This window comes from Aspergillus clavatus, genomic scaffold (assembly GCF_000002715.2).
Source record: "Aspergillus clavatus NRRL 1 1099423829805 genomic scaffold, whole genome shotgun sequence".
NCBI lineage: Eukaryota > Fungi > Ascomycota > Eurotiomycetes > Eurotiales > Aspergillaceae > Aspergillus > Aspergillus clavatus.
Window position 1 is genome coordinate 2,475,944 of NW_001517094.1, and position 22,988 is coordinate 2,498,931.

Sequence of the window (22,988 nt, forward strand, 5' to 3'; positions counted from 1 at the left end):
CGACCTCAAACCACAACTTGAACCCAGACATGCGGTGATCTACATCCCACGAAGACAGAGCATTGTCCGCGATGGACGCCTACCCCGAAGACTACGTGGTCCATAACCTTCCTTTTCTTCTCCTTTCCGGCCTGGAAGCCGACACGCAGGACGATAATGAATCGAGCGCCTCGGATTACCCTCTCCTCCAAGAGAAGGGACCAACAATATACTCGGACTTCCCCCCACTAAGCGGACCGACTGCGGACGAGTTACGGAGTAACTTACTGGAGGAAGACGTGTCGCGGGTGCCATGGGATGCAGGTCAACCTACTGGTGCGAGGTCTTCTGGGATCGGATATAGAATCAAGAGCGTTGGAAGGGTAGGTTGTTTCAGAATCGACCCCTTCAGTCTCAGGCTACGGATGCCATCGAACACGAACAAGCGCAAGCCCAATCGACCATCCTTTCTACAGTCGATGCACACGTCTACATTCCTTTTGGCAATATCGCGTTCTCCGACCTACGTTGCAACATGTCGCTGACACAAATCCCAGTCTTACAGGCTCCCTCCACGTAAAGCTGACCCCCCGCCGTTGTCTCCTCCGACTAGTCCAACAGGAGGGCAGCAGAATGATGCAGCTCCGGCGCCATCTTTCGTCCTGCATTCACCTATATCTCCCTTGACTCCAAGCTCTCCTACCTTTCCGGATGGGCTGCTGACCCCTCTGTGGGTGTCGAAGCACCAGAACCTTGTCCCTGCGGCGGTCATCAACTTTTTCCCATTTTGCTTGGATTCCAATATGAGCTCTCTCCGCGATAATCAATTGAAGATCGAGATCAACGGACTGAAACAGGAGTGGACCGCATCTGGCTACAATACTCGCTTCATCGTCGTCCTTCTTCCCGAAGAAGGCGCTGGGGACTACATTGAGGAGATGGAGGAACGAGTCGCAAGCATCCGAAGAGCCACTAATTTGGACCAGAAATCAATTATTTTGCTCCCACCTGATGCAAACGCAGCCGAGTTGAAGGAGCTTACCAGGGGATTGCTGTCCTTGATCCAACCGTTGGTGACGGAATATTACCGTGATCTCTCCAAACATGCTCGACGGAAACGCAACCGAAGCACCATTCCACCTCCCACGGCACCACCGACTAGCGGAACTTCTCAGACTCTGTCACTTCAAGGATGGAATGTACGCTATGAGTTCAAGCTCGGTATCTTTGCCGAGTTTCGCCAGGAGATCGATGCCGCCTTGAGGAACTACGAAAGCGCATATGAAACTTTGTTTGGTCAGGACGTCATTGAGAATATTGCCGGCTGGAGTCCGAGGTTCAACGATGCTCGTCTGTTGTCTGATGCTTTGGCTATCCGAATTATTCGTTGTTTACTGTGGACTGGGCAAACTAGTGCTGCTGTCCGATCATGGATCGACCACCGGACCCGATCCCAAGATATCCTTAATCGCCGCGGTAAAGGAACCAGGAACTACGGGTGGGAAGCCTGGGAGGCCAGATGGTCGATGGTAATGGCGCAGCTTATCCGACAGGCGGGAATTCCTGGAATCTCTGATGATCGTTCGGATAAAGATGGAGCCGCAGAACAATCTATCATTTTTGTTCACCGTCGAAAATCAGCTTCTGCTAATGAAGTGACATACCCCTGGGAGCAGCTTCACCATGAGGGCTATTGGCTCTATCGATCTGCAAAACATGCGATGGCTCGGCGCACTCTAGCTGAGCAGATCCCAGACGAGGATAGAATCTCACCCGGCCAATCTCCCGCTTCCCAGATTGCCAATAAGTCATACATGTATGACACTTACCTTGCCCCAGGACCTCATATTGAAGCCTCAGGAGCGGGTTCAACTGGCTTCAATCATTCGCAGCAAATCCTAAATGCTTTGAAGGGGGCACTCGAGCAATTCGCGAAGCGCAAGCAGACTAGAAAGATAGAAAGTCTTAGCCTAGAGATAGCGGAGGAGTATATGCGCGTCAATTCATGGGCTGAGGCATATGAGATGCTTCGTCCGCTGTGGCCGTCTCTCACTTGGCGACATTCTGGCTGGTGGCTGCTTATGGCAAAATTCGGATGGGCTCTGAGAGAATGCGCTTTACGGATGCAGGATAGCGAGATGGCTCTACGAGTGGACTGGGAGCTAATGCACAGGGGTGAGTAACTGCCTTTGATCTGTTCAGCGACCCGCTAGCCATTGTCTGACTTCTGGTGGCTTGCGTAGTTTTCCAACCACGGCCTGGATGGCATTATAGTATCCACCGCGGCCTTGCAGAGTTCCCGGATACGCAGCCCAAGGCGTCTGTTGTTTTGAAGGCAGAGGATGTTATTTCATGTGGTAAGGACACCCGTGGCTGATTTTTCTTGCGCGCTCTTTTCTGACTTACCATAGTCACGGCCACATTTGTTTTCGAGAAATCCGAAGGAAACGTCGGCGAGCCCTTGAAAGGCCAGCTGATTCTCACATCCTGCGCCCAGAGGTCGTCAGACCCTATTCGACTATCCGAAGTGAAGATTGTTTTCGAGGGCTGCCTCCGTCCATTGAAAATCCAAGCTGATCAAGATGTCAACGCTGACGCCAAGACCCCATGCATAATATCGTCTTTGACGCTGCGCGAACCTACCTCGGCTGACTCGACCTCCCTCAATTCCCCAACCATCGGTCTGACAGCATTGGTTGGACTCGGCGATTTGACTCTGGGACCTTCGCAGACCAAGGTGTTCAACGTGACATCTATCCCGCGGGAAGCAGGAGAGTCCCGAGTTGCCTCGATCACTTTGCTGATTGACGAAGAAAAATTCGATCTAGCTTGTGCCATTACTGAGTTGGCCCGACAGGAAGCTTATTGGTGGCAGGAGACCACGCACGGTGCAGTTCGAAGACGGGTAGGCAAGGGCCGCGATACTAGTCGATGCAAGATCATGCCTAAGCCACCCAAAATTCGAATCAAGACCTCAGGCATCAAAAGTACATATTACACTAATGAGCGGGTTATCCTCCAAATGGACGTACACAACGAAGAAGACGAGGCTGCGGACGTGACAGCAGAGATTAGACTCTTCGGTCAGTCGAAGCTGGGAGGGCAGATACTCTGGCTCGAGGATGAGGATGAGACCGAATCACATCGCTCTCGGGATAGTTCTCCAATCGAGGGCGCACATCACTTTTTAAGACGATCAATCGGAATCATGGAGAGATCGTCCAGACGGGACTTGGCACTTGTGCTAACAGACACTCTGGAACCATCTACATACGAGCTCGAGATCAACTGCGTATATAACCTTGTGTCTGACATCCAGACTCCTATTATAGCGACACACAGAGTGACCGTGTCAGTCGTTCGGCCATTCGAGGCGAACTATGAATTCCTTCCACGCCTTCACCCCGAACCCTGGCCGGATTTTTTTACTATGGACGAGGATTCACTTGAAGATGATGCGGTTGCAAAGCCTCGGGGCCTGCACCAAAGATGGTGTCTGAATTCCAAAGTTGTCTCGTTCGCCTTGGAGCCGCTTATCATCGAGAAGATCTCGGTGGTTTTATTGAATCTTGGAAGCGGCGCAATTTGCAATATCGGACCAGAAATGGTCGTCAGTGCAGACGAGCCTGAAATACGCCCTGAGGAGCTTCGGGAGTCCAACTTCACATTGGATCTTCAGAAATTGGTTCTGGGAGACCGACGACCTACGGCTTTGAACCTTGCGCTAGAGATTCAATGGCGCCGAAGCATGGAGGACACTGCATCGCCTGCGGACCATACTTCTGCCACAACCACAACGACTCTCCCTATTCCGCGATTCATCGTCCCCACTGGGGAGCCTCGCATTCTCGCCTCAGCAGTGGCTTCCCAGACGCTAAACGGTGTGATCCATTTGGATTACACACTGGAGAACCCCTCGACGCACTTTCTTACCTTCAATCTTGCAATGGAAGCTAGCGAAAATTTTGCTTTCAGTGGGCCAAAGACAATGGTGGTTCAACTTGTGCCATTGAGCAGGCACACGGTGCGATACAATCTCTTGGCGTCCAAACGAGGGCTATGGATTCAGCCCCAGCTGATTGTGGTGGATACATACTTCAACAAAACCCTGCGGGTTCAACCGACTGAGGAGATGCGATCCGACAAGAAGGGAATCCTGGTCTGGGTTGATGCCGATGACTAGACGATAGAACATATGGAGTGCTTTTGTCTGCCTCTCATAGTTTTGCTGACGCCATCTATGGCTGGCCAATCGCGAAATGAAGCCGGTTTGTTGTATGACTGCATAAGTTCCCTCAACTGAAGAATTTCTTCTCGAGATCCTGTTGAGATATCCTATTTTCTTCGTACTCATGCCCTTTGTATATAATGATAGCAGGGTTAGTCACGTGGACAGCCCTTATCACGCGCAAAGTAATGGATCCCAAAGTGGACTAGCGGCGGCGATCGGAGGAGCGCCCGGTGCCCGCAGCTCCTCAGAGAGAGAGACAGGCAAGACAGGCTGAGGCAAGACAAGAACAAAAGAGACACAAGAGCCAGATCCCTTCCATCCAACTCTGATTGAACATTCTGCAGGGGCGACAATATACCTGGAACTCGTTCTTTTGCATGGAATTGACGCCAAGTCAGTCATTTGTGAAACTGGCGCTTTAATCAGCAACTTCTTCCCATTCTAGCGTTGCTCTCCGTACTGTTTCTGTTACGATTTCCAATCGCCATGGCGGCGCAAGCAGCTTTGATTGCCGAGACGATTGTCGGCATGAAAAGAGCCCTACGCAGAGAGACTGAATGTATGTTTGTCTTCATTTAGCCCAGCGTGCTTGTGTTTCGTCAATGGTTTCTGTTCGCGTGCGGTTCTGACTTCCTCTTCGCTGCAGACTCGGCTCCCGACGACCCGATCACTCAACCAACAAACAGAGGCAACAAACTACGAGCGAATGCGAAATATGTGCGCGAGGGTGCTCTAGGCTTTGCTCACCCGGAGGATTCGTACAAACAGGTGAGTCCTGAATACACCGGATCATGATCCTTCGACGAGCAGTATGCCCGGGCGGGACTACGTTGACAGCAAGAATGACGCTGATTCCTTTTTCTGAACATTAGAAAATCGAGCATGCTGGCTATACCCGATATATTCTCCAACATAATCCTGTGCGCTATGATTCAGAGGGGGATGAGCTCGATGAGGACGACGAAGACTCGGAGGCGGATGCTGTGGCCGCTGAAGAGAATCCATTTTCGGAAATCGCGTTGGAGAGTAAGTTTCATGATTTTATTTCCCCCCCCCCCAATTGAATGCAATTAGGCGCACAGCTGATGTTTTCTGCGCCTATCTTTTTAGATCTCCTATGTCCTCTAAAGCATCCTTCCGAACTACCTACCCACCCTTCTTTATCGCACGCCTACACCTCAAAGGCGCTGAGAAACATGACAAAGGCTGTTGAGGCGAAATTGCGACAGGAGCGCGTACTATTATGGCATGCTAGAAATCTGCACCGACGGTTCCTGGGCGATGGGTCTTGGATGCCGTGTGGCATGTTTGAAACACCTGAAGACCGGCTCTTGTTCGAACCTTGGGCGTCCTATGCGATGCGCGGCTCACAGTTGGCTGGAAGCGGGCCGAATGGAGCAGGCACTCCGGCGGCGACAGGAAACATCCAGGAGAAATCGAAACAAGAGTCTGTCGTGGCGCATGTCGCCGAGAAGGATGTGGAAATGACCGACATCCAGAATCACGAGATGCAGAAGGGGGCAGAGACCCCCAATACTCACATCACCCAACCTAGCGACCAAACGATGCGACCTAAATCCGAGGAGTTTGATGCATCCGTAGAGGACCTTCCCGCGCATTCGGAATCAAATGGTCACACCGCGACAGCTGCAAAACAAGACGAGGATCATCTCGCAACTTCAGATCAACCATCTATTGGAGGAGAAAATGGAAAGATGAAATCGCATGATGAAAAAGGCGCAGAATCCCAACAGCAAGGCCAGAACCAAGGAGACGAAATGGACAAAGACACACAGATGCAGGATGGATCATCGCCTGAGCCGCCGCGCCGCATGACCACGAGAGCACAGACAAATGCTGCCAATCCGAACCCGGATCAGGATATTGACAGCCCATCTGACTCGGCCACCGATATATTCAGTGCTCTGCCCACCCCGCACCCTCTATTCCTGGTACCTGACTCCATATATCCAGACGGGAGCTTTGGATTACCACCCAACGAAGCCGAAGAAACCCGCAGAGTGCTTTGGTCTTTCATCCAGAAGCAAGAAGAGACCGTCCGAGGGTTCGAGCATATGCTGGAGTGTCTGCTCCGGGCGTGTCGGATGCAGGAAGACGTCTTCGAGTGGTGCAAAGCGGAAGGACATGCGGGCGAATTGAGTGACGGCGAGGATTGGTACGATGGAGAGAAATGGGGCCTCGCGGAAGGCGAGGAACTCAAGAAAGGGGTGGACGAAGACGAAATCGAACCGGTCGAGGAAAGCAGGACGACGGGCAAACGTGGTCGGGGACGACGTGCTTAATCAGCTCGCAGTAGCTTCGTCTTTTGCTTGTCCCCAGTGCTCCCGCATATGAAGTTTTGGGTCCTCTTCTCACGCAGCTCGATACTTACTAAATAGAACTATAGCATGGAGTTGGCGGTGTTTGTATAAGATGGTTGTTTTTATACCTTTGGCACTGTCTAGCAGGGGCTTTACCGGGCATCTTTGTGATTTTCCATGACCAAACTTGAGATGAATATGAATATACATTACGACTATAAGACGAACAAGAAAGCAGACTAGAAGCATTGAGTAAATAACAAGCATGGTTGAGCATTAAACACCATTTTTTATAAAGCTACTATGTACTACTCGGAAGCAAAGACACACTCTCCGTCGAGGCATCATTCCAAGTCCTCCATCACCTCGACTCTTCTCACTGGACCGTAGGTCTCTCTATCGTGTAAATATTTCTAATGCATGGCGCAGGTTGGGAATGACCTGCAATGCCATCCTGCAAAGTTGATCGTTGAAGATTATTTCCCACCTTTTTCCCCCTTCCCTCTATTGTAAAAGACGCAAGTCATGGGGCTCGTGAACATCGTCCTGGTAGTGCTGGCCGAAAAGAAACACAGACGCAACCAGGGTATCGATGACTCCGCATGGATCTTGTGGATGTTGAATGTCCTAGGCACTGATCTCGCCGAGTTCTCGTTTTCGAGTTCCTGCATAGACGGCGCGTCATCCTTACAAGCTCTTGCCTCCGCGCTTGGACTTTGCGCGCTCCCGTTCCCGCTTGGCATAGATCTCCGCGGTGAAAGGACTACAAGGACATGATCAGTGGTTGTTACAATTGACCCCCTCTCCTGAGCCTCGAGACGAAAGGGACTCTGTCGAGACCGTCTCAAGACCCAAGGCCAGGGAAGATCAAGTGGATGACTTACTCCTCCCACTGGAGAGCGAACCAGTACACGATGAAAACTTCTGCAGTGAGCAAGAGACCGGCAGCCTTGCCGAAGTAAAGGGCGACACCCAAGAAGTTCAGGGTGCTTCCCCAATACATGGGGGAACCGGTGGCGCTGAATGGGAAGCCGGTGACGGGAGCATCCATAAGGATGCCGAAGTAGTCTCCGAGATAGGTACCAGTGACACCAAGGGCATACATGCTAGTCAAGACGAGGATAGATCCGATGCCGAACAGGACGGCGCCTAGAAGCGGTTGGTGCACTGGGGCGTAGTAAGGCTGATCTTCGAGGGCCAGTTGATACACATGGTCGCGCGCGAGGCCCAGGGTGAAGATGACGAATCCGAGAAAGTAGCATCCATAATAGGGGCTACCAAATATACGAGTCAAGTAGTGCTTTCGGTACTCTACAGGAAGAAATGGGAATTGGTTTTGTGCCAATGAGCAGTTGATCCTAGCTTTGAGCTTCAGAGCAAGGGGAGTTTCAACCAACCGGCGCGAGCAACAATGCTACACCAGGCGATGTACATGTCAGCCTAAGATCTCAATTGAGGGAAAAGAAGGAAAGCGGTATGCCGAGTGCATCCAGACTTACTTCCAAAACAATGGGTTGAACACGATGAAAAGAGCACATCCTATGGTGTTGATGAGCTAAAGAAGGTCCACATGCGAAGAGCTGGACAGTTCGCACCTAGGAAGGATTTCTGCGAGAAATCAATGTAATCCACAAGGCTGGTCATATTGTTGAGTGCTAAGAAACTCGAAATCTAGGCCGGAACGAAAAAGTTGAGGTTGTTGATAGATTGCTGGTTGTGCACAAGAGTCGAAGCAAAAAGAACAGCTCAGCTGGATCACATGACATGACGTCTGCCAGAGCTCCCCCCCGGGTCCACGTGACTCTCCATCTATCAATTGTTGACAGTTGCACGAGCTCACCACCAGGAGCAGCTCAAAGTCCCCATTCAGGTACATGAAGTCCTCGGAGACATAAACAGACTTTATCTGACTAGTGACAACTCAATCCTTCTATTGAAATCATCCCTAAATATCACACAAAATTACCACAGGCATCACTTCCATCCTTCCCCACGACGGGAGCCTCGGCGGACTTTCCTCACCGCCAACTGTTATCTATCGTGGAGTGTCCAGTCTGGAGGTACCTTCTCATTGTCTGATGTCTACTTTTGTTGTCCCGTGTTCTGTTTACTAAACCGCAATCATAGGATCTTGGAGAACTTATTCGGCATTCTCTAGATTATGCAATTTCTCCTGCGCATATACGACTCCTCCTCTTGGTGATCGTCATGGGACAACCCTTTGTATCAGCTGGGACTATCAGGGAGAATGGCCCTAGATCGACGTGATATTGTTCTATTGAGCACAGTGGGTTTCATTGCATGGGGCTTAGCTGTGCGTTGGCTTCCAGTTTTGCGGTATCTTGGGTATGCTTTCGTACTCGGTGTTTTACTTTCATGGGCAGCAGCACTCGGCCTTTTACTTCTGACCGTTCGATCTCCTCGCGGCGCGAAATCCTCCAATCCCGGTCGTCTTCCCATCGCATTCCTCGGTCAAGGTCAATGGCAAAAGGAGGTAAAGGAAATACGCGCGCGCTCGACTTATCAGCCACAATCCCTCTACCCTGAATCGTTTATTGTGTCCGAGAGCGTTGACGAGTTGTTGACCTTGGTCACTCGAGACTTTATCTCATCTTGGTATCAGAGCATCAGCCCAAACCCAACGTTTATCAACGAGGTAGATAGGGTGATTCGAATTGCCCTTGAAAATCTCCGAAATCAGCTGCTTGCGGAAGATCTGATCTCGCTGGTTGTGTCGCGCATCTTCCCCATCCTGACAACGCACTTGAAAGAATTTGATATCGCTGAGCGATCTGTACGAGGCCGAAATCTTACACGAAATGTCACTGAATCCGAAGAGCTGGACCTTGCCATCGCGAAAAAATACCGTGATGGACGCCTCCATCCCGCAGCTGCGCTTTCGTTGTCCGATCAGAAACTTGTAGAGCAGGAATACCTACGGAAGATTGCTGTTGGATTGCTACCTCGACTGTTTCCTGAACACGTCTTGAAAAGTCGGATTGTCTCCGTCGTGATACGGGAGATCTTGGCCTGCGCCGTTCTGTTCCCTCTGGTGTCAGCCTTGTCTGATCCAGATACATGGAACCAGTTGGTGGAGGCATACGGACGGACTACCCTTCAAGATCGCAAGAATGTCAAGAAAATCCGTGCTGCTTTGGACCAGCACGCCTCGCCCGCCCCCAAATCCAAACGTGGACATTCCTTTCCCAAACTCGCGCCAAACGATTCAGAAAGAGCATTTGAACGTTTTGTACGAGTCATCCGGCGCTGTGACAATCTATCTGACGCCCGTCGATTTAGAGCGCTGGTCACCAGTCAGCTGAAAAGGGAGTCAATGGTGGAAGGTCAGGACCAGGTGTATCTCAAGCGACTGGAGACAGGGAAAAGAGTCTTGGATCAGAAGGTCGCCAAACTATCAACACCAAGTCATGGGTCTTACATAAAGGCGGCCGAGTCGCACTTTCGCCGCAACAGCTCTTCGGGAAATCAAGAGGCATCCTTGGTGGATGTTATGCATGATTCTTCTGGCCTTTCATACTTCATGGAGTTCATGGATCGACAAAAACTCATGTCTCTGGTGCAATTCTGGATTGTTGTAGATGGCTTTCGCAACCCCCTCGAAGATGATTTTGGTGATGAGACGTCTCCCAGCTCCACAACGTGGACAACGGCCGACCGAAACGATATGGCTCTAATCAGTGAAACATACCTGGCTAAGCCTGAACTGAAAGTCGCGGATGAATCCCGTCGCGCCGTCAAATCATTTCTGAGCGCCGGCAAACGGGCCACTCCAGAACAGTATCGCAAAGCGCGGACGGTGATTCTCACCACTCAATCCGCGGTTCTTGAAGAGCTACAGAGCGTATACTATCCGAAATTCAAAAGATCTGATCTGTACTACAAATATCTTGCTTCAGACGAGGCGTCTAATCCCGGTCCTCAGGAATCGCCTGCACCAGTTGAGTCGCCGGCCCGGCGGCCTCTTCCCCCGTTGATGGGCCGTACCATGTCGCATCCCGGCCAGAAACCAAAGGATCTGCGACGGGCAGTTGCCTCTTCAAGTGACATCCGAAATATGGGCAAGCTCTTCGATGATGAAGAGGCACCGAGACGCTCTATTGATTCTGAGCGCTCAGCGCCTTTGTTCGACGACGAGTACGATACGGATCCTCTCGCTACATCTACCCACAGTCTTGGTGCAGATTCGCAGAACGGCAACAGCGAGGCTACACAGAATCAGGTGATCGAATCTATGGAAGCCGCGTTGAATGATATCGTCACAAATGAACCGAAAAACGCCCGATTCGAAGATTTGAGAGGGGGCGATCTAGCCTCGTCTGGCTTTCTCAACAATCACAATCATGATCAGGGTTCTAAATCTCCACGTAACTCGGTAGATTCAGGGCGAATGGAAACCCGCTCAGAGGATAGCAAAATCAAACCGAACATTGCATCGCTTGGATTGGTAGACCAATCGTCTCGGCTTGGCGTTTTCGATGATGAGCTCTTTCCGGATCAGCAAAAATTCTTGGAAGATGAATACGAAGAGCCTGTTGAGACAGAGGACAAAGATCCAGCAGACGAGGTGCAGGAGGCTGCGCCTGGAGATCTAGGACTGACTGAGGCAATTGAAGCGCTCACTGCTGATATTGAGAAGCTAGCGTCGCAGGAAGCTGTGGTAGACGCATTAACCCGGAAAGCCGACCTCACAAACAACACAACGGAGCTCAGAATTCTGCGAAAGTCCAAGGCGAGCATCCAGCGGGAACTACACCGCAAAGAGATGCAACGACAGCAATACATCATTCAGGAAAGTGACAACAGCTTATATGGCCGCTCGACCGTTCAAATCAAGTCCATTGTTGTGGGGAAAGAGGAGGATGGGCGAGAGTATGCTATGTGTAAGTTTGCTCTTTCTGGAAGGGTTGAAACACCGAGCTTGTAACTCACATGAGAGACTTTGGACCAGATGTTATTGAAGTACAAAGGAATGCTGGCGAGCAGATGCCTGCGGCGTCATGGGCCGTAGCTCGCAGGTATAGTGAGTTCCATGAATTGCACCAAAAATTACGGATGCGATATGCGTCTGTACGCCATCTGGAGTTTCCCCGACGACGCGTGGTCATGAAACTTCAGAGAGAATTCCTTCAGAAGCGCCGGGTGGCACTAGAGGCATATCTGCAGAACTTGTTGCTGCTTCCGGAGGTGTGCCGCAGCCGGGATCTTCGAGCCTTTCTCTCCCAGCGAGCAATCATACCACGCGACGAAACGCCACGCGGTGAAGAGACCAAGGACCTGGTAACCAGAATCTACAATTCAGTAGCGGACGGGATGGATGATTTTCTCGGCAATTTCGGCGTCCTGGACCAACTGTCGGTTGCTGGACAGAATCTTATATCCGCAGCTACAAACCATCAGACCGGTGTGGCTCCCATCCCGGGGTTGGCGACCGAGGACGCGGTGACCACCGCAGAAGCGGAAGCCGAGCTCAACGCGTTCGAAGACCGCGAGCTGGAGCCATTCATCAAGCCCATCTGCGATCTGTTTTTGGAGGCGTTCGAGCTGAACAGAGGCAACAACTGGCTGCGCGGGCGCGCCGTTGTGGTGGTCCTGCACCAGCTGCTGGGGGGCACCATCGAACGCAAGGTCCGCGAAGGGGCCCGGTCGTTAATCCAGGACGAGTCCCTCCTGCGCTATCTGGGCGTGGCCAAGGAGAGCATGTGGCCCGGGGGCGTGCTCCGCCAGAACAAGGTCCGCACGGGGCCGGAGCGGCTCAAAAGTCGAACGGAAGCGAGCCTCGTGCTGGCAACGCTGGTCCCCGATGTGGCCGGTAACGTCGTCGGGCGAGCCAATGCCCAGGGCGCCGCACGCAGGATCTTCGCTACGTTGAACAACCAGCGACTCAACTCGCATCTGGTATTTACGATGCTGGATGAGATTGTGTTGGTTTTATTCGGTGGGGGGAAGTAAATCCTGTATCTTCGTTTTCTTTCTTTTTTCCCTTCTCATGTTTTCTACCTTTTGTATGATAGACTTGCGATGCTTGACGAACACCTGTTCTTGCTTTCTCTACTAGAGGATAAGGACCATGAGCCACATGAACCATGCCTGTCTTTTTCTGTCACCGAGCGATAGTGATAATAATCCGACGATTGCAGAACTCTTCCATATGCTTGAAACCAGAGAATGGGATATGATTGTCTGATTTGAGTTGGCAGACCAAATTGGGTGCTTTCTCATGTCACTAGACCCTTTGTGCCAGGAGCGGGGTTGGTCTCCTGTACTACCGTTTTGCTCAAGACAAGACTAACGATACGTGCCTGGATGAACAGAGGCAATGAACTACAGAATATGGACACCGCAGAGCCCCAGGCAATGTGCTTTAATGGTCTTGATTAGTGGCTGCTAAATGAATGGAGAAGCTCCTGGGTAAGTACAGGACATGGTCAACTAAGGCATGATGTTTCAACTTCCAGGAAGCGGGTCAGATCAGTCACCGACGCATGCACACACACATAAAACACCGAGATACGCCAAGCTTCTCTGGGAAGTGGCGTGTGGTTAACATTGAAGTCGAAAAGAAGAGATTCAAGCACAGCAGATCAGTCATATCGAATTACAAAGAGGATTTAACACCGGCCATCTTTGCTTCTACATCTTGAGCCCGTCTCAAGAAGGAAACGCAGGAAGAAGAGAGACAAGAGGCGAATCAGCCACCGACCTATGGTCAATGGCAGATGCTGAAGAGAAAGGGAGAAACTAAGAGAGGAAGCAAGAGGAAGAGAGTAGCCCGGATGTGTATGGCATCTATGCCTCCTCGGCCTTCTTCTTCTTGGACTTCTTGCTCGGCGCCGCAGGGGGCCCGTTCTTGGTCTGATGAACGATGAGGCGTGTCCAGCACTCCTCCTTGTCCCACTCGAAGCCAGCGAGGTAGGGCTTGTCTAGATCTTCATCATCCTAGAAGAAGAGGGGTATCAGCATGACTCCAAAAGGAGCGATGGAAGCTCTAGAGAAAGTCATACCTTCTTCTTGAATTGCTTGTAGATTGCGTCCAGCGCATCCTTGATTGTAACACCCTTGAGGTTACGGGCAGTGACTGAGAGACCCAATGGCCATACCAGATCAATCTTCTTGACTGGCGGGTTCACCAGGTACAGCTTGAGAATGTCTTTGTCTTCAATAGTGCTCGGGGAGGTGTTGAGCTTCCTGAGGTTGCAAAGTTAGTATAAGTTAGAAGGATGTGGCAGTAAATGTTTGGTCACTTACCACCCTGTCTTTTGTGTTTCGATTGGCAAGGTCAATTCGATCTTTTGTTCCTCTGGACGGAAAGACATGAGATCCTGCTTTCATGCATGAAGGGGAAATCGGGAGAGAGATTACCTAGATCCTTGATATTCCAGATGCCTTCGGCATGAGATGAGTTTCGCTTGTGAGCTTTCTTCTCTGCCTTATCCGGTGCCTTTTCGTCCTTGGGCGATATCGACAAGCCAGCGATGGCCGAGTCAACTTTGGTGAGGGGAACAGACATGGTTGCAGATGAAGATGGCAGAGTAGGAGTAGTAGCTTGGAAGTGTCAGAAGCTTGACAAGAGTGGTGTTTACAGTCTATACGTCCACTCGGGAGATGCGGATTAGTCTTGCTATGTGACTACAGGGTAAGGGAAAAGATGATGAGGATGACACAGGAAGCAATGAGAGGAGAGACACAAGAAGATGATGAGGAGATGATGACAGGAATGGAAGAGGGTAGGACAGCCGGATAGGGGAGAACTGCAGGAACAAACAAAAGCTTACCAGATTGTTGGACAATGTGATGAATGGTTGACGGATGAATCCAAAGGGACGTGATGGATGGGAGAGAAGGAAGAGAAGAGAAGAGAAGGAAGAGAAGAAGTAGAAGAAGAAGAAGAAGAAGGGGGAGAGAAGGACGGAGAGTGGGTGGAATGAGGGAGAGAGGGGGGAAGGCAAGGCGAAAGAGAGAGAGCAGGTGACCTGGGATGGAGTGAGGAGAAATCGGATGATGATGATGATAATGATAATGATGATGATGATACTGAGGATAATGGATACACTCGTGTACCTCCCAGGTAACTCTCACACAAAGCCAACTATAGAGCAGTACCAAGTGGGTACCTTATTGATACTTTGACACTTCTACATACATCTTACAGAACCTAAGTACCACCGGTTCTAGTGCTTTGTCAAGATGAACCCTGTTGAGAGTGATGCTTTTGCTACTTGCTGAGCGGGGTCGAAGCCTCTCTGATTCTCTCCTGTACAGAGAGAGGTATGTACTTCTCATATTGTCATATGAATATAGGTTAGGTTGGGGGATAATCTTCCTGCTTCCGGAAAGCCATCGCATGATCCCGGTTGGTGGTTGGCTGGTGCTTTTCTTTGACGGCGTGGTGAAATCATATCATTGCATGGCAGCTTGACTGATCTCCTCATTTCTGACCAGATGTACTTATGTGTCTGGGGATATCTAAAGTCAAAATGTATGGGATTGTTGTATGGATGTTGTCACTACTCGTCCTAGTCCCAGGCTATGTTTAGATTGTTTGGATACTGGATCGATCTCCGCATTTAGTGCCACTTAGTGTGCTCCATCCACTTCTTAGTACGCAGTATTATCTGACAGACTGACACTTCAGTTCTCAGTTCGCAGTTCACAGTTCACAGTTCGCAATTTCCAGTACATTTTCAACTTCACTTGATATGGACCACACACCAAGACATACACCACACAGCTCTAACAACCCCAGCTTGAGTTGATACAGTAGTATACGATAAATACCACAGCAGCAGCCGAGATGGAAGCCGGGATAACCGGATCACACGCGAGCCTGACGTTTGAGTTGACTGTTTTGGTCGTTGGAAGCTCTGGTGGATCCTGGATTACTGTATCCAATGGTATCCAGTGGTATCCCGTGGTATCCACTGCCTCCTCTAACGCTGCACCCCGCATTCCCGCTGCACTCCACTTGGCGTATGATGATGACCTTACCTGTAACCTGACACTCTTACTTGTCACTTACATACTGTTATCAAAAGGCATCGTCACATCATCCATTATCCATTATCCTTTATTTATTTATTTATTTATTGATTGATTGATTTATTTATCTTCATCGATCCAGACCTTACATCTGTAACTGTCTACATTGATGGAATGAAGAGACCATTCCTCTGTGTCTCGGTACTCCATAGTTAGGTAATCTCCTGACGACACCAGCCCACCGAAACTCGGCTGGAAGATCCGAAAAGTACCAAAACGGACAGTGCAATCAAACGCAAATTCGCGGCCACAATGACCTCACGTGCAGCAGTCGATGCTCAAATCCAGCTGCTCCCTTGGTGGTATACGGAAAAACATGCCACTAAAGTCTCGAATTATAGAGACTCGACGAGGAGGAAAAGGGAAACTCCACGTGATAGTTCTCCGATCTCCTGATCACGTCGTACTACCAGATCCTGTTCTCTACGGAGTAGTACAGGTAGTACCTGTTGGTTGTTAGTAGTGTTACAAGGGTGGTTTCCTTCGAATAACAGTATGACTGGATCAGCCAACAACAAGTGGAGGTATTATGAATGTCTATACCCGGCTTGATGGTGGTGTGATCAAAAGTATAGAGGTGGAGATGCTTGACGTATTCGACGGCCCCTGTCCTCGGCTTGCATTAGGAGAGACAATCTGTCGGAGTACCTTGTATCTACTATCTACCTTTAATCCGTACTCGCAGAGTACTGTAGAGATACTCCATATGTATATAGGTACGCAACAGTGACCCAAGCGGGGTTTCTTGAGTACAAAATGTACACAATCCTGCAAGATCCTGGTCTAGTGGCCGCCAATAGGTTCACACCCAAGTCTACTAGACTGATTCTTCCTAAATACAGTAACTAGATCCCTTTGGAGAGGATCCTAGAAATAGTCAAAGAGGAATCGCAGAATGAACAAATTGAGAGGTGACAATATCCACACTCCCACGGCTGGCATTCTCCTATGAGTCCTTCATCCAATCCCAAGTCATTGGTCACCAAAAAGAATCCCAAGTTCACTGCATAAGGAGAAAAATGGGTGAGAGATCCTGAGAGATCTAGAAACACGACGAAGTACTTTTGAACAGAAACTACTATGGCTACTTTGAAATCGGTCTTAAGGGTTGATTGATGGAACATACAACCCGCTGTCATGGTCCATACTCATTTTTTATCTATCTAGACACCTTCTAGTCAGCTTCCAACGCCAAAAGAAAACCCCTCCTTGTCAACTCAAACTAAACCTACAATACGAGTAGTTGGCCATTCAAGAGCCAAGCATGTGGAGAAACTCCGGGGTGAGTCTCGACTTTCTTTTCCCCCACAGTGACAGCTCGAGTTTCATTTTAGAACGTCTCTCTCATGCGCTGCATCACACTCATCTATCGTCTTCGATTCACGCAAAGTGCTTTGAAAATCACCGGCAATCATCTTGGTCACTAACCAGATGGAGAGGCCCTCTGGGTCGAATCTTGAGGAAGGAATAACCATTGAACAGCAGCATAGATCTTTTTGCAGTCTGGCGAACGGAAGATAGTGAGTGACAACTCATCAGAGTTTCCAATGAAGATACAATCTCTCGAGTGAAGGGCAATGGATACCATTTATAACTTCGAAGCTTGATAAGCTGTCTAGCTCAAGAATCGTTCTTCCTAGGTATACAGCCTACAGCCAACCCGATGGACAGTTCTTGCGCAGCGATTGTCATACTAATATTTCAAGTGATACTGGATCCCCTATTTTCTCCGTGTAAATAGATTTTCCCCTGTCTGGAATCTCGGACCCTAGCTAGGCGCACGATACCGAGTGCGACACAGAACGATCTACTCTTTCCCCATCATTTCAAGGCATATAGAAGAAGAAGAAGAAAAGAGAAGACCCCTCCCAAAAGAAAGAGAAATGACGATTTCGCTCATATGCATTCCCAGAAATGATACATGAGGGACGGACACGAATGAATATGGAAAAGGCAAAAAAAAAGAAAAAAGAAAAAGAAACAGAGAATAAAGAAACAAATCCACTGCGTCCGGGGTAGAACGCCAAAGACGATTGGAGACCATCATCATATCCCAAAGAGCTCAGCATCGACCATTCATTAAAAATCCGACCGTGGTGCTGCCCCGTTAGTAAATCATCAACCTCACTATCGACCAGTTTTACAGCTCCGCATTCCTTCCCACCATCCAATTACCTCTTCCGTGTACCAGGTCTGGGCTTCACTTCCTCTGGCGATACTGGGTGGAGCATCACTTTATTGGGAAGCTGTGGCGTGTTCGCGGAGTATCCTTTGCTCCAGTCATAGCTGACCGCGTAGGCAAAGATGTTGCCGTTGCGGTTGAAGGCCGTGCTGGAGATGGTGCCGCCCACGGCCGGGTATCCCTTCAGACGGTGCTTGGCATCCTTATCCCAGAAATGGAAAGTGCCGTCGCTACCTGCAGTGCTGAAGGTACCATGGACAGGATGGAAGGAGATGGCATTAACCGAGTAGATGTTGTTTATGTCGCGTTGGTTCGGGGGAGTCTCGCGGTGACACTTGAAGCTGAAGTTCGAACTCGAGTCTTTCTCCTCCACATATTGAATAGCACAACGTCCCTCAATACTACCCACAGCAAACCCGGTGGCATCCGTAAAGCAGCTGACTACCCGCGTCTGCCACTTGAGGGGGGACTGCATGGTCTTGTAGAATTTGGTAGGGTTGTCGAGGTTGATGATGTTGATGTACCGATCTGCTGTTCCGACCACTAGCAACTTGTTCTTGACATCCATCGTGTAGACACGTTCCTGACACTCCAGTGTCGCAATAGGGGTCGATTGTCGCAAATCCCAATACTTGACGGTCTTGTCCCACGAACCAGTGATGAGCAGGGGCGAGCCTCCAGCAGGGTTAGGAATCATATCGCAGCATCGGATGGGAGCATCGTGAGCGGCGACCTGGACGGGGGTTGTCGCGTTCGCTGCAAGGTCAAGCATGCGTGCAGCTTTGTCGGCACCAGCACCGACAACTTTTGTTCCATCCTAGCAAGAGAGCACAAAGATCAGTTGAGTCCCATTTTGAGATTGAGTGACGGGACCGAGAGCAAGTAAATAGAGAAATGAAGTATATCAACATACCGGTGACCAGCAACAACTGAGGACCGGAGCTTCGTGTTCGAAAAGCGCCTTTCCTTCACTCTGACCCTGCTCGTTGATCTCATAGATGCGAACTTTCTTATCCCATGAGGCTACGGCAAGATGTTCACTCGCAGGGGAGAATCGAAGATCAGAGATTCCGTCTTCAGGAGGCGAATTGAGAGCTACATCCTTCGAGACATCTCCTGTGGTGTTTGTTTGACCAGCTGTCGTCGCTGCTGCGCCGACGGCACCGAAGAGCGACATTCGTACGGGAGAGCTTTTTCTCTGGTTTTCTTTCGTCCTTGTTTTGCGCGGTAACTGGATGGGCGATGGGTGAAATCAAAAATTCGAGACACAAAAGCAAAGGAAAAGTTCCGAGATTCAGGTGCACAAGCTTCTCACCACTCCGTTTCGAAGCAGGCGAATAGTATTGATAGGGCTGGGCCAGAAAAGAGAGCAAGTGAAGGACGAGTCCCAACGCGGTGTACACACACGTCCAGTCAGCGGAGTTCTATGTGCCTGCAGTTGGTGGCCTCGATTTTCAGGCACACTACACAGCTTGGCAGAGTCCTCAGGCATCCACTTCACCTCATGAGCAAATCTACTAGTTACTTCAAGGCGAATGTCAACTGCAAAGAGATGCTTGATGATGAATTTTCGTCGACGAGAGCAAAATGGGGTAAACCTATTCGGTGGTCGATTGGCATCCTTTATATTTGCCAAAACGATAAATTCGAGCCAGGTAACTGCCATGGAAGACTGTCTTCCGTAGAATCCAAGGCCATACGAAAGAGTTCCGCCTAATTGTACAGTCGCCTACATGTTGCACATGAAGTTGAGACGATATCTCGTTCTTCCACAGAGACTGTTCTGGTCGATTCAAGTACTAGTATATGTCATTGCCTCTACATCGTATCTCATGCCAGCCGATCGCTTCCAGAAACATATAAGGGAACCAAGTGTCCAAAACGTTCCATTTACCACCAATGGCTCTCAGCATCGCTTGAAAGGCTCCGTCTCCAGTCCTTCTTCTATCGGAGCTCTAAAAATGGCTTACGATGTCGGAATCGTAACTTGCGCCACGCCGTCCACAATCTTCTCCACCGCCTCATCATTCTTGCCCTCAGTAGTGACATCGGTTGCTTCTGCGCCTCCCTTAGCGGAGGCTTCAACACCGCCGACAGCAGCCTGAGCTGCTTTCTTCTCCTTCTTCTTCAGTTTGCTTGCCTTGTTGGCTGCCTTCTTCGCAGCGATCTTGGCAGCTTCGTCTTCCTTCTTCTGTCGGTCTGCCTGGGATCCACCAAACATCTCACGCCATTCGTCGGCCTTCTTCGGGTCAATGCGAGAGAAGAGGTACTTGGCCTTGCCGATCTTGTGGCCTCCCTTCAAAGCCGATGGTTTCCACCCATCCTTGATATCATCGAGAGATGGAATCACTGCGAAAGGTGCATTAAGCTGCTCGAGGATGGACTTGGAGGTCGCGGGAAGATAAGGAGCAAAGACACTGGATAGAAGGTAGATCAAATTCATGACAGTTCCCACAACTGCCGCGGCATGCTCGGGTTCATTCGCAATAAGAGTGTTGTCTAGTCGGTTGGCCTGGATAAGACCATTGCCGGCCTCCGCAAGCCTCATCGCGGTGTTGACACCAGCACGCAGGTGGACATCTTCCATCTCTTCAATATATTGGCGAAGAGTAGAAGTGATTTCATCCAAGTTTGGCTGGAAGCTCTCAGGAACAGTAAATTCGGGGATGATGGAGTTATAAGACGCCGCGACCAGCTTAACAACACGGTTAACCAGGTTGCCCAGTTTAGCCAGCAATTCACTGTTGTTGCAATCAACAAACGCACGCCACTCAAATTGAGTGTCGCCAGTCTCAGGACGGTTCTTCAGGAGATAGTACCGCCAGACATCTGGGGGAACGCCGGTCTGCTTGGCATTATTTCCAAAGACACCGATTCCTCGAGACTTGCTGAACTTGCCTCCTTCATAGTTTAGGTATTCGGCGGTACTGAGATGGTGCAGCATGGTCCATTTGTCCTTGGTGCCCAGTTCGCAGCCAGGGAAAATCACACTGTGAAAGGGTACATTGTCCTTACCAAGGAACTGATACAGCTGGACCTCTTCCGGGTTGCGCCACCACTGCTCCCACTCTGAAGTATAGTTGGCTGTGATTGAGGGATAACCAATGCAGGCCTCAAACCACACATAAAGAACCTTATTCTCGAACCCGGGAAGGGGAACGGGAACACCCCATTTAAGATCTCTCGTAATACCACGATCCTTCAAGCCTTCCTTAAGCCAGGCTTTGGTAATATCCCGAGAGTTTTTGGGCCAGTTGCCCTCCTCCATGGCAGGAAGAACCCATTTCTCGATCTCCGGCTGCAACTTGTCCAGAAGAAGGTGGATGTGTTTCGTGGGGCGGCGGACGGGTGTGGCTCCATCCAGCTTGCAACGGGGTTTGATGAGGTCAAAAGGATCAAGCAAATGTCCGCACTTGTCGCACTGGTCTCCGCGCGCATCTTCGTAGTGGCATCGGGGGCACTCTCCCTCGACATAGCGATCCGCCAAAAACGACCCATGGGTTTCACAGTATGGCTGTTCAGCAGTCTTCTCCGTCAGGTAACCATTGTCGTAGAGTCTTTTGAAGATGGCCTGCGAGATTTCGGTATGCTGCTTGGTAGGAGTGCGGCCGAAATGGTCGAATCCAATCTCGAACCACTCGTAAACTTCCTGGTGAATCTTGTTGTATTTGGCGCAGAGCTCCTCCGGAGTCACCTTCTCCTCCAAAGCTTTCGTCTCCGTTGCGGTCCCGTACTCGTCTGTTCCACAGATGTAGAGAGTCTGTCGTCCACAGGCCTTGTGGTATCTGTAAAGAGAAGGGTCCCTAGGTTAGAATCAAGTCCCTGACCCCTCCGACGTCGCAGAAGACACACCTAGCAAAAGCATCAGCACTGAGGACGGAGCCCACGATGTTGCCCAGATGAGGCACATTGTTCACATAGGGCAGAGCACTGGTAATGAGGATATTTCGCTCGCCCTTTTTGGGCAGAATCTTGGTTTCTGAAGCCATGGTTGTTACTCGGAGATGGCGGGGTTGTTGTGGAGGGGCAGAAAATGTTCACGGCGCTTTTCGAGGTGCGGATGATTCATCGCTCGGAGTCGGCTGGTTTTGCTCTGGCTATCTACAGTCTACACACGCACGAGACCTCCACAATAACTATTTGTTTTCATTCGCCTAATAGTCTGCTTGGTAGTAAGGCACTTGAGCCTCATTCTCCTTTTCTGTATCTATCGTTGGTCTATCCTTCTTCAATCCTTGTGCTCCCCATTTCCCCCGTTCCTGGCGACGATTCCATCCGCTCCTTGATGTCGAAGATGGAGCAGAATTTACTGGACAGTCTTCTCGATCTGGAAGAAGAGTTCTACAAGGAGGGCTATGACTTGGGCGCTGCAGATGGAGCGCAAGCTGGTTATACCGAAGGCAGCGTGTTCGCAGTTGAGAAAGGCTTCGAAAAGTTCATTGAGCTGGGAAGATTATATGGCAAGGCTCTCGTCTGGGCACAAAGAAATGCAGAATGTGATCCCTCCAAAGCGTCGGTACTGGACAATAAATCGAAAGACATTTCTATAACCGAGTCGGAGGACGGGGAGCCAAAAGAGGAATTTCCCATAGGCCCGTCCATATGCAAGGGGATGCTGCCTCTACCATCTAGCTCACGACTGGCCAAGAACCTTGACATCCTCCTGGAATTGGTTGATCCCGCTTCTTTACCCATGGAGAACACAGAAGAGGCTGTGACAGATGTTGATGAGCGCCTGAGAGGTGCCATGATCAAAGCCAAGCTTATCCAGCGAGCGCTTGGAGAACGTGAAGATACGATGGACATCCATCCCGACGCTAAAGATACCCCAACCGCTGGAGATGGAACTGGGAGTATTGAAGATATCAGCTCATTGAACATCCGCCATTAAACTGAATTTCTGCGAGTTTCTGCAAGAATCCAATATTTCCGAATTCCGATGTTACACCAGGCTCAGACCCAACACTCGATTGCTGCAAGTCGGACATCCTCCGACCGGATAGACACCGATCTTGGTCAAATTACCCGGGTGAATTGGTGTCAATTCCCAGGTCGTGGGTGTGAAGCTCACTGGTTGGTTTCTGAGACTGTCGGTGGCTGAGGACGATCCCCCGGATGAAATCACTCATCAACCACGGAGTAAACCCCCAAGCACTTGAAGCAAGCCTTGTGGGCGATCACTACTCGGCAAGTCTGTTTGCTGTTTACGCACCCCCAC

General features: G+C 50.2%; 8 protein-coding genes across 8 annotated transcripts, besides 7 other annotated features; 4 read left to right on the plus strand and 4 right to left on the minus strand.

Moving 5' to 3' along the window:
* Positions 1-71: 71 nt before the first annotated feature.
* On the plus strand, positions 72-4,162 carry ACLA_026400 (uncharacterized protein; the record flags this gene model as incomplete). The annotated part of the gene is made up of 4 exons (XM_001269348.1): positions 72-362; positions 537-2,154; positions 2,223-2,336; positions 2,391-4,162. 4 exons carry the CDS (start codon positions 72-74, stop codon positions 4,160-4,162), a joined length of 3,795 nt encoding a protein of 1,264 aa, XP_001269349.1.
* A 534-nt stretch (positions 4,163-4,696) lies between these two features.
* On the plus strand, positions 4,697-6,513 carry ACLA_026410 (RXT2 domain-containing protein; the record flags this gene model as incomplete). Its single annotated transcript, XM_001269349.1, has 4 exons — positions 4,697-4,769; positions 4,857-4,978; positions 5,083-5,236; positions 5,321-6,513. 4 exons carry the CDS (start codon positions 4,697-4,699, stop codon positions 6,511-6,513), a joined length of 1,542 nt encoding a protein of 513 aa, XP_001269350.1.
* A 705-nt stretch (positions 6,514-7,218) lies between these two features.
* ACLA_026420 (bifunctional phosphatidyl-N-methylethanolamine N-methyltransferase/phosphatidyl-N-dimethylethanolamine N-methyltransferase) lies at positions 7,219-8,175 on the minus strand (the record flags this gene model as incomplete). Its single annotated transcript, XM_001269350.1, has 3 exons — positions 7,219-7,294; positions 7,416-7,842; positions 8,127-8,175. 3 exons carry the CDS (start codon positions 8,173-8,175, stop codon positions 7,219-7,221), a joined length of 552 nt encoding a protein of 183 aa, XP_001269351.1.
* Positions 8,176-8,779: 604 nt separating this feature from the next.
* Positions 8,780-12,501, plus strand: rgsC (putative intermediate filament protein (Mdm1); the record flags this gene model as incomplete). The annotated part of the gene is made up of 2 exons (XM_001269351.1): positions 8,780-11,432; positions 11,501-12,501. The coding sequence occupies 2 exons, from the start codon at positions 8,780-8,782 to the stop codon at positions 12,499-12,501; spliced, it is 3,654 nt and encodes a 1,217-aa protein (XP_001269352.1).
* Positions 12,502-13,338: 837 nt separating this feature from the next.
* On the minus strand, positions 13,339-14,059 carry ACLA_026440 (uncharacterized protein; the record flags this gene model as incomplete). Its single annotated transcript, XM_001269352.1, has 4 exons — positions 13,339-13,488; positions 13,554-13,737; positions 13,798-13,849; positions 13,912-14,059. The coding sequence occupies 4 exons, from the start codon at positions 14,057-14,059 to the stop codon at positions 13,339-13,341; spliced, it is 534 nt and encodes a 177-aa protein (XP_001269353.1).
* A 329-nt stretch (positions 14,060-14,388) lies between these two features.
* Positions 14,389-14,444: a microsatellite.
* Positions 14,445-14,546: 102 nt separating this feature from the next.
* Positions 14,547-14,581: a microsatellite.
* Positions 14,547-14,595: a microsatellite.
* Positions 14,596-15,181: 586 nt separating this feature from the next.
* Positions 15,182-15,214: a microsatellite.
* Positions 15,215-15,433: 219 nt separating this feature from the next.
* Positions 15,434-15,469: a microsatellite.
* Positions 15,470-15,615: 146 nt separating this feature from the next.
* Positions 15,616-15,655: a microsatellite.
* Positions 15,616-15,656: a microsatellite.
* Positions 15,657-17,759: 2,103 nt separating this feature from the next.
* sonA (putative nuclear pore complex protein (SonA)) lies at positions 17,760-18,947 on the minus strand (the record flags this gene model as incomplete). The annotated part of the gene is made up of 2 exons (XM_001269353.1): positions 17,760-18,587; positions 18,684-18,947. The coding sequence occupies 2 exons, from the start codon at positions 18,945-18,947 to the stop codon at positions 17,760-17,762; spliced, it is 1,092 nt and encodes a 363-aa protein (XP_001269354.1).
* Positions 18,948-19,736: 789 nt separating this feature from the next.
* Positions 19,737-21,759, minus strand: ACLA_026460 (methionine--tRNA ligase MES1; the record flags this gene model as incomplete). Its single annotated transcript, XM_001269354.1, has 2 exons — positions 19,737-21,555; positions 21,623-21,759. 2 exons carry the CDS (start codon positions 21,757-21,759, stop codon positions 19,737-19,739), a joined length of 1,956 nt encoding a protein of 651 aa, XP_001269355.1.
* A 296-nt stretch (positions 21,760-22,055) lies between these two features.
* ACLA_026470 (Yae1 family protein) lies at positions 22,056-22,661 on the plus strand (the record flags this gene model as incomplete). The annotated part of the gene is made up of 1 exon (XM_001269355.1): positions 22,056-22,661. One exon carries the CDS (start codon positions 22,056-22,058, stop codon positions 22,659-22,661), a length of 606 nt encoding a protein of 201 aa, XP_001269356.1.
* Between the last annotated feature and the right edge of the window lie 327 nt (positions 22,662-22,988).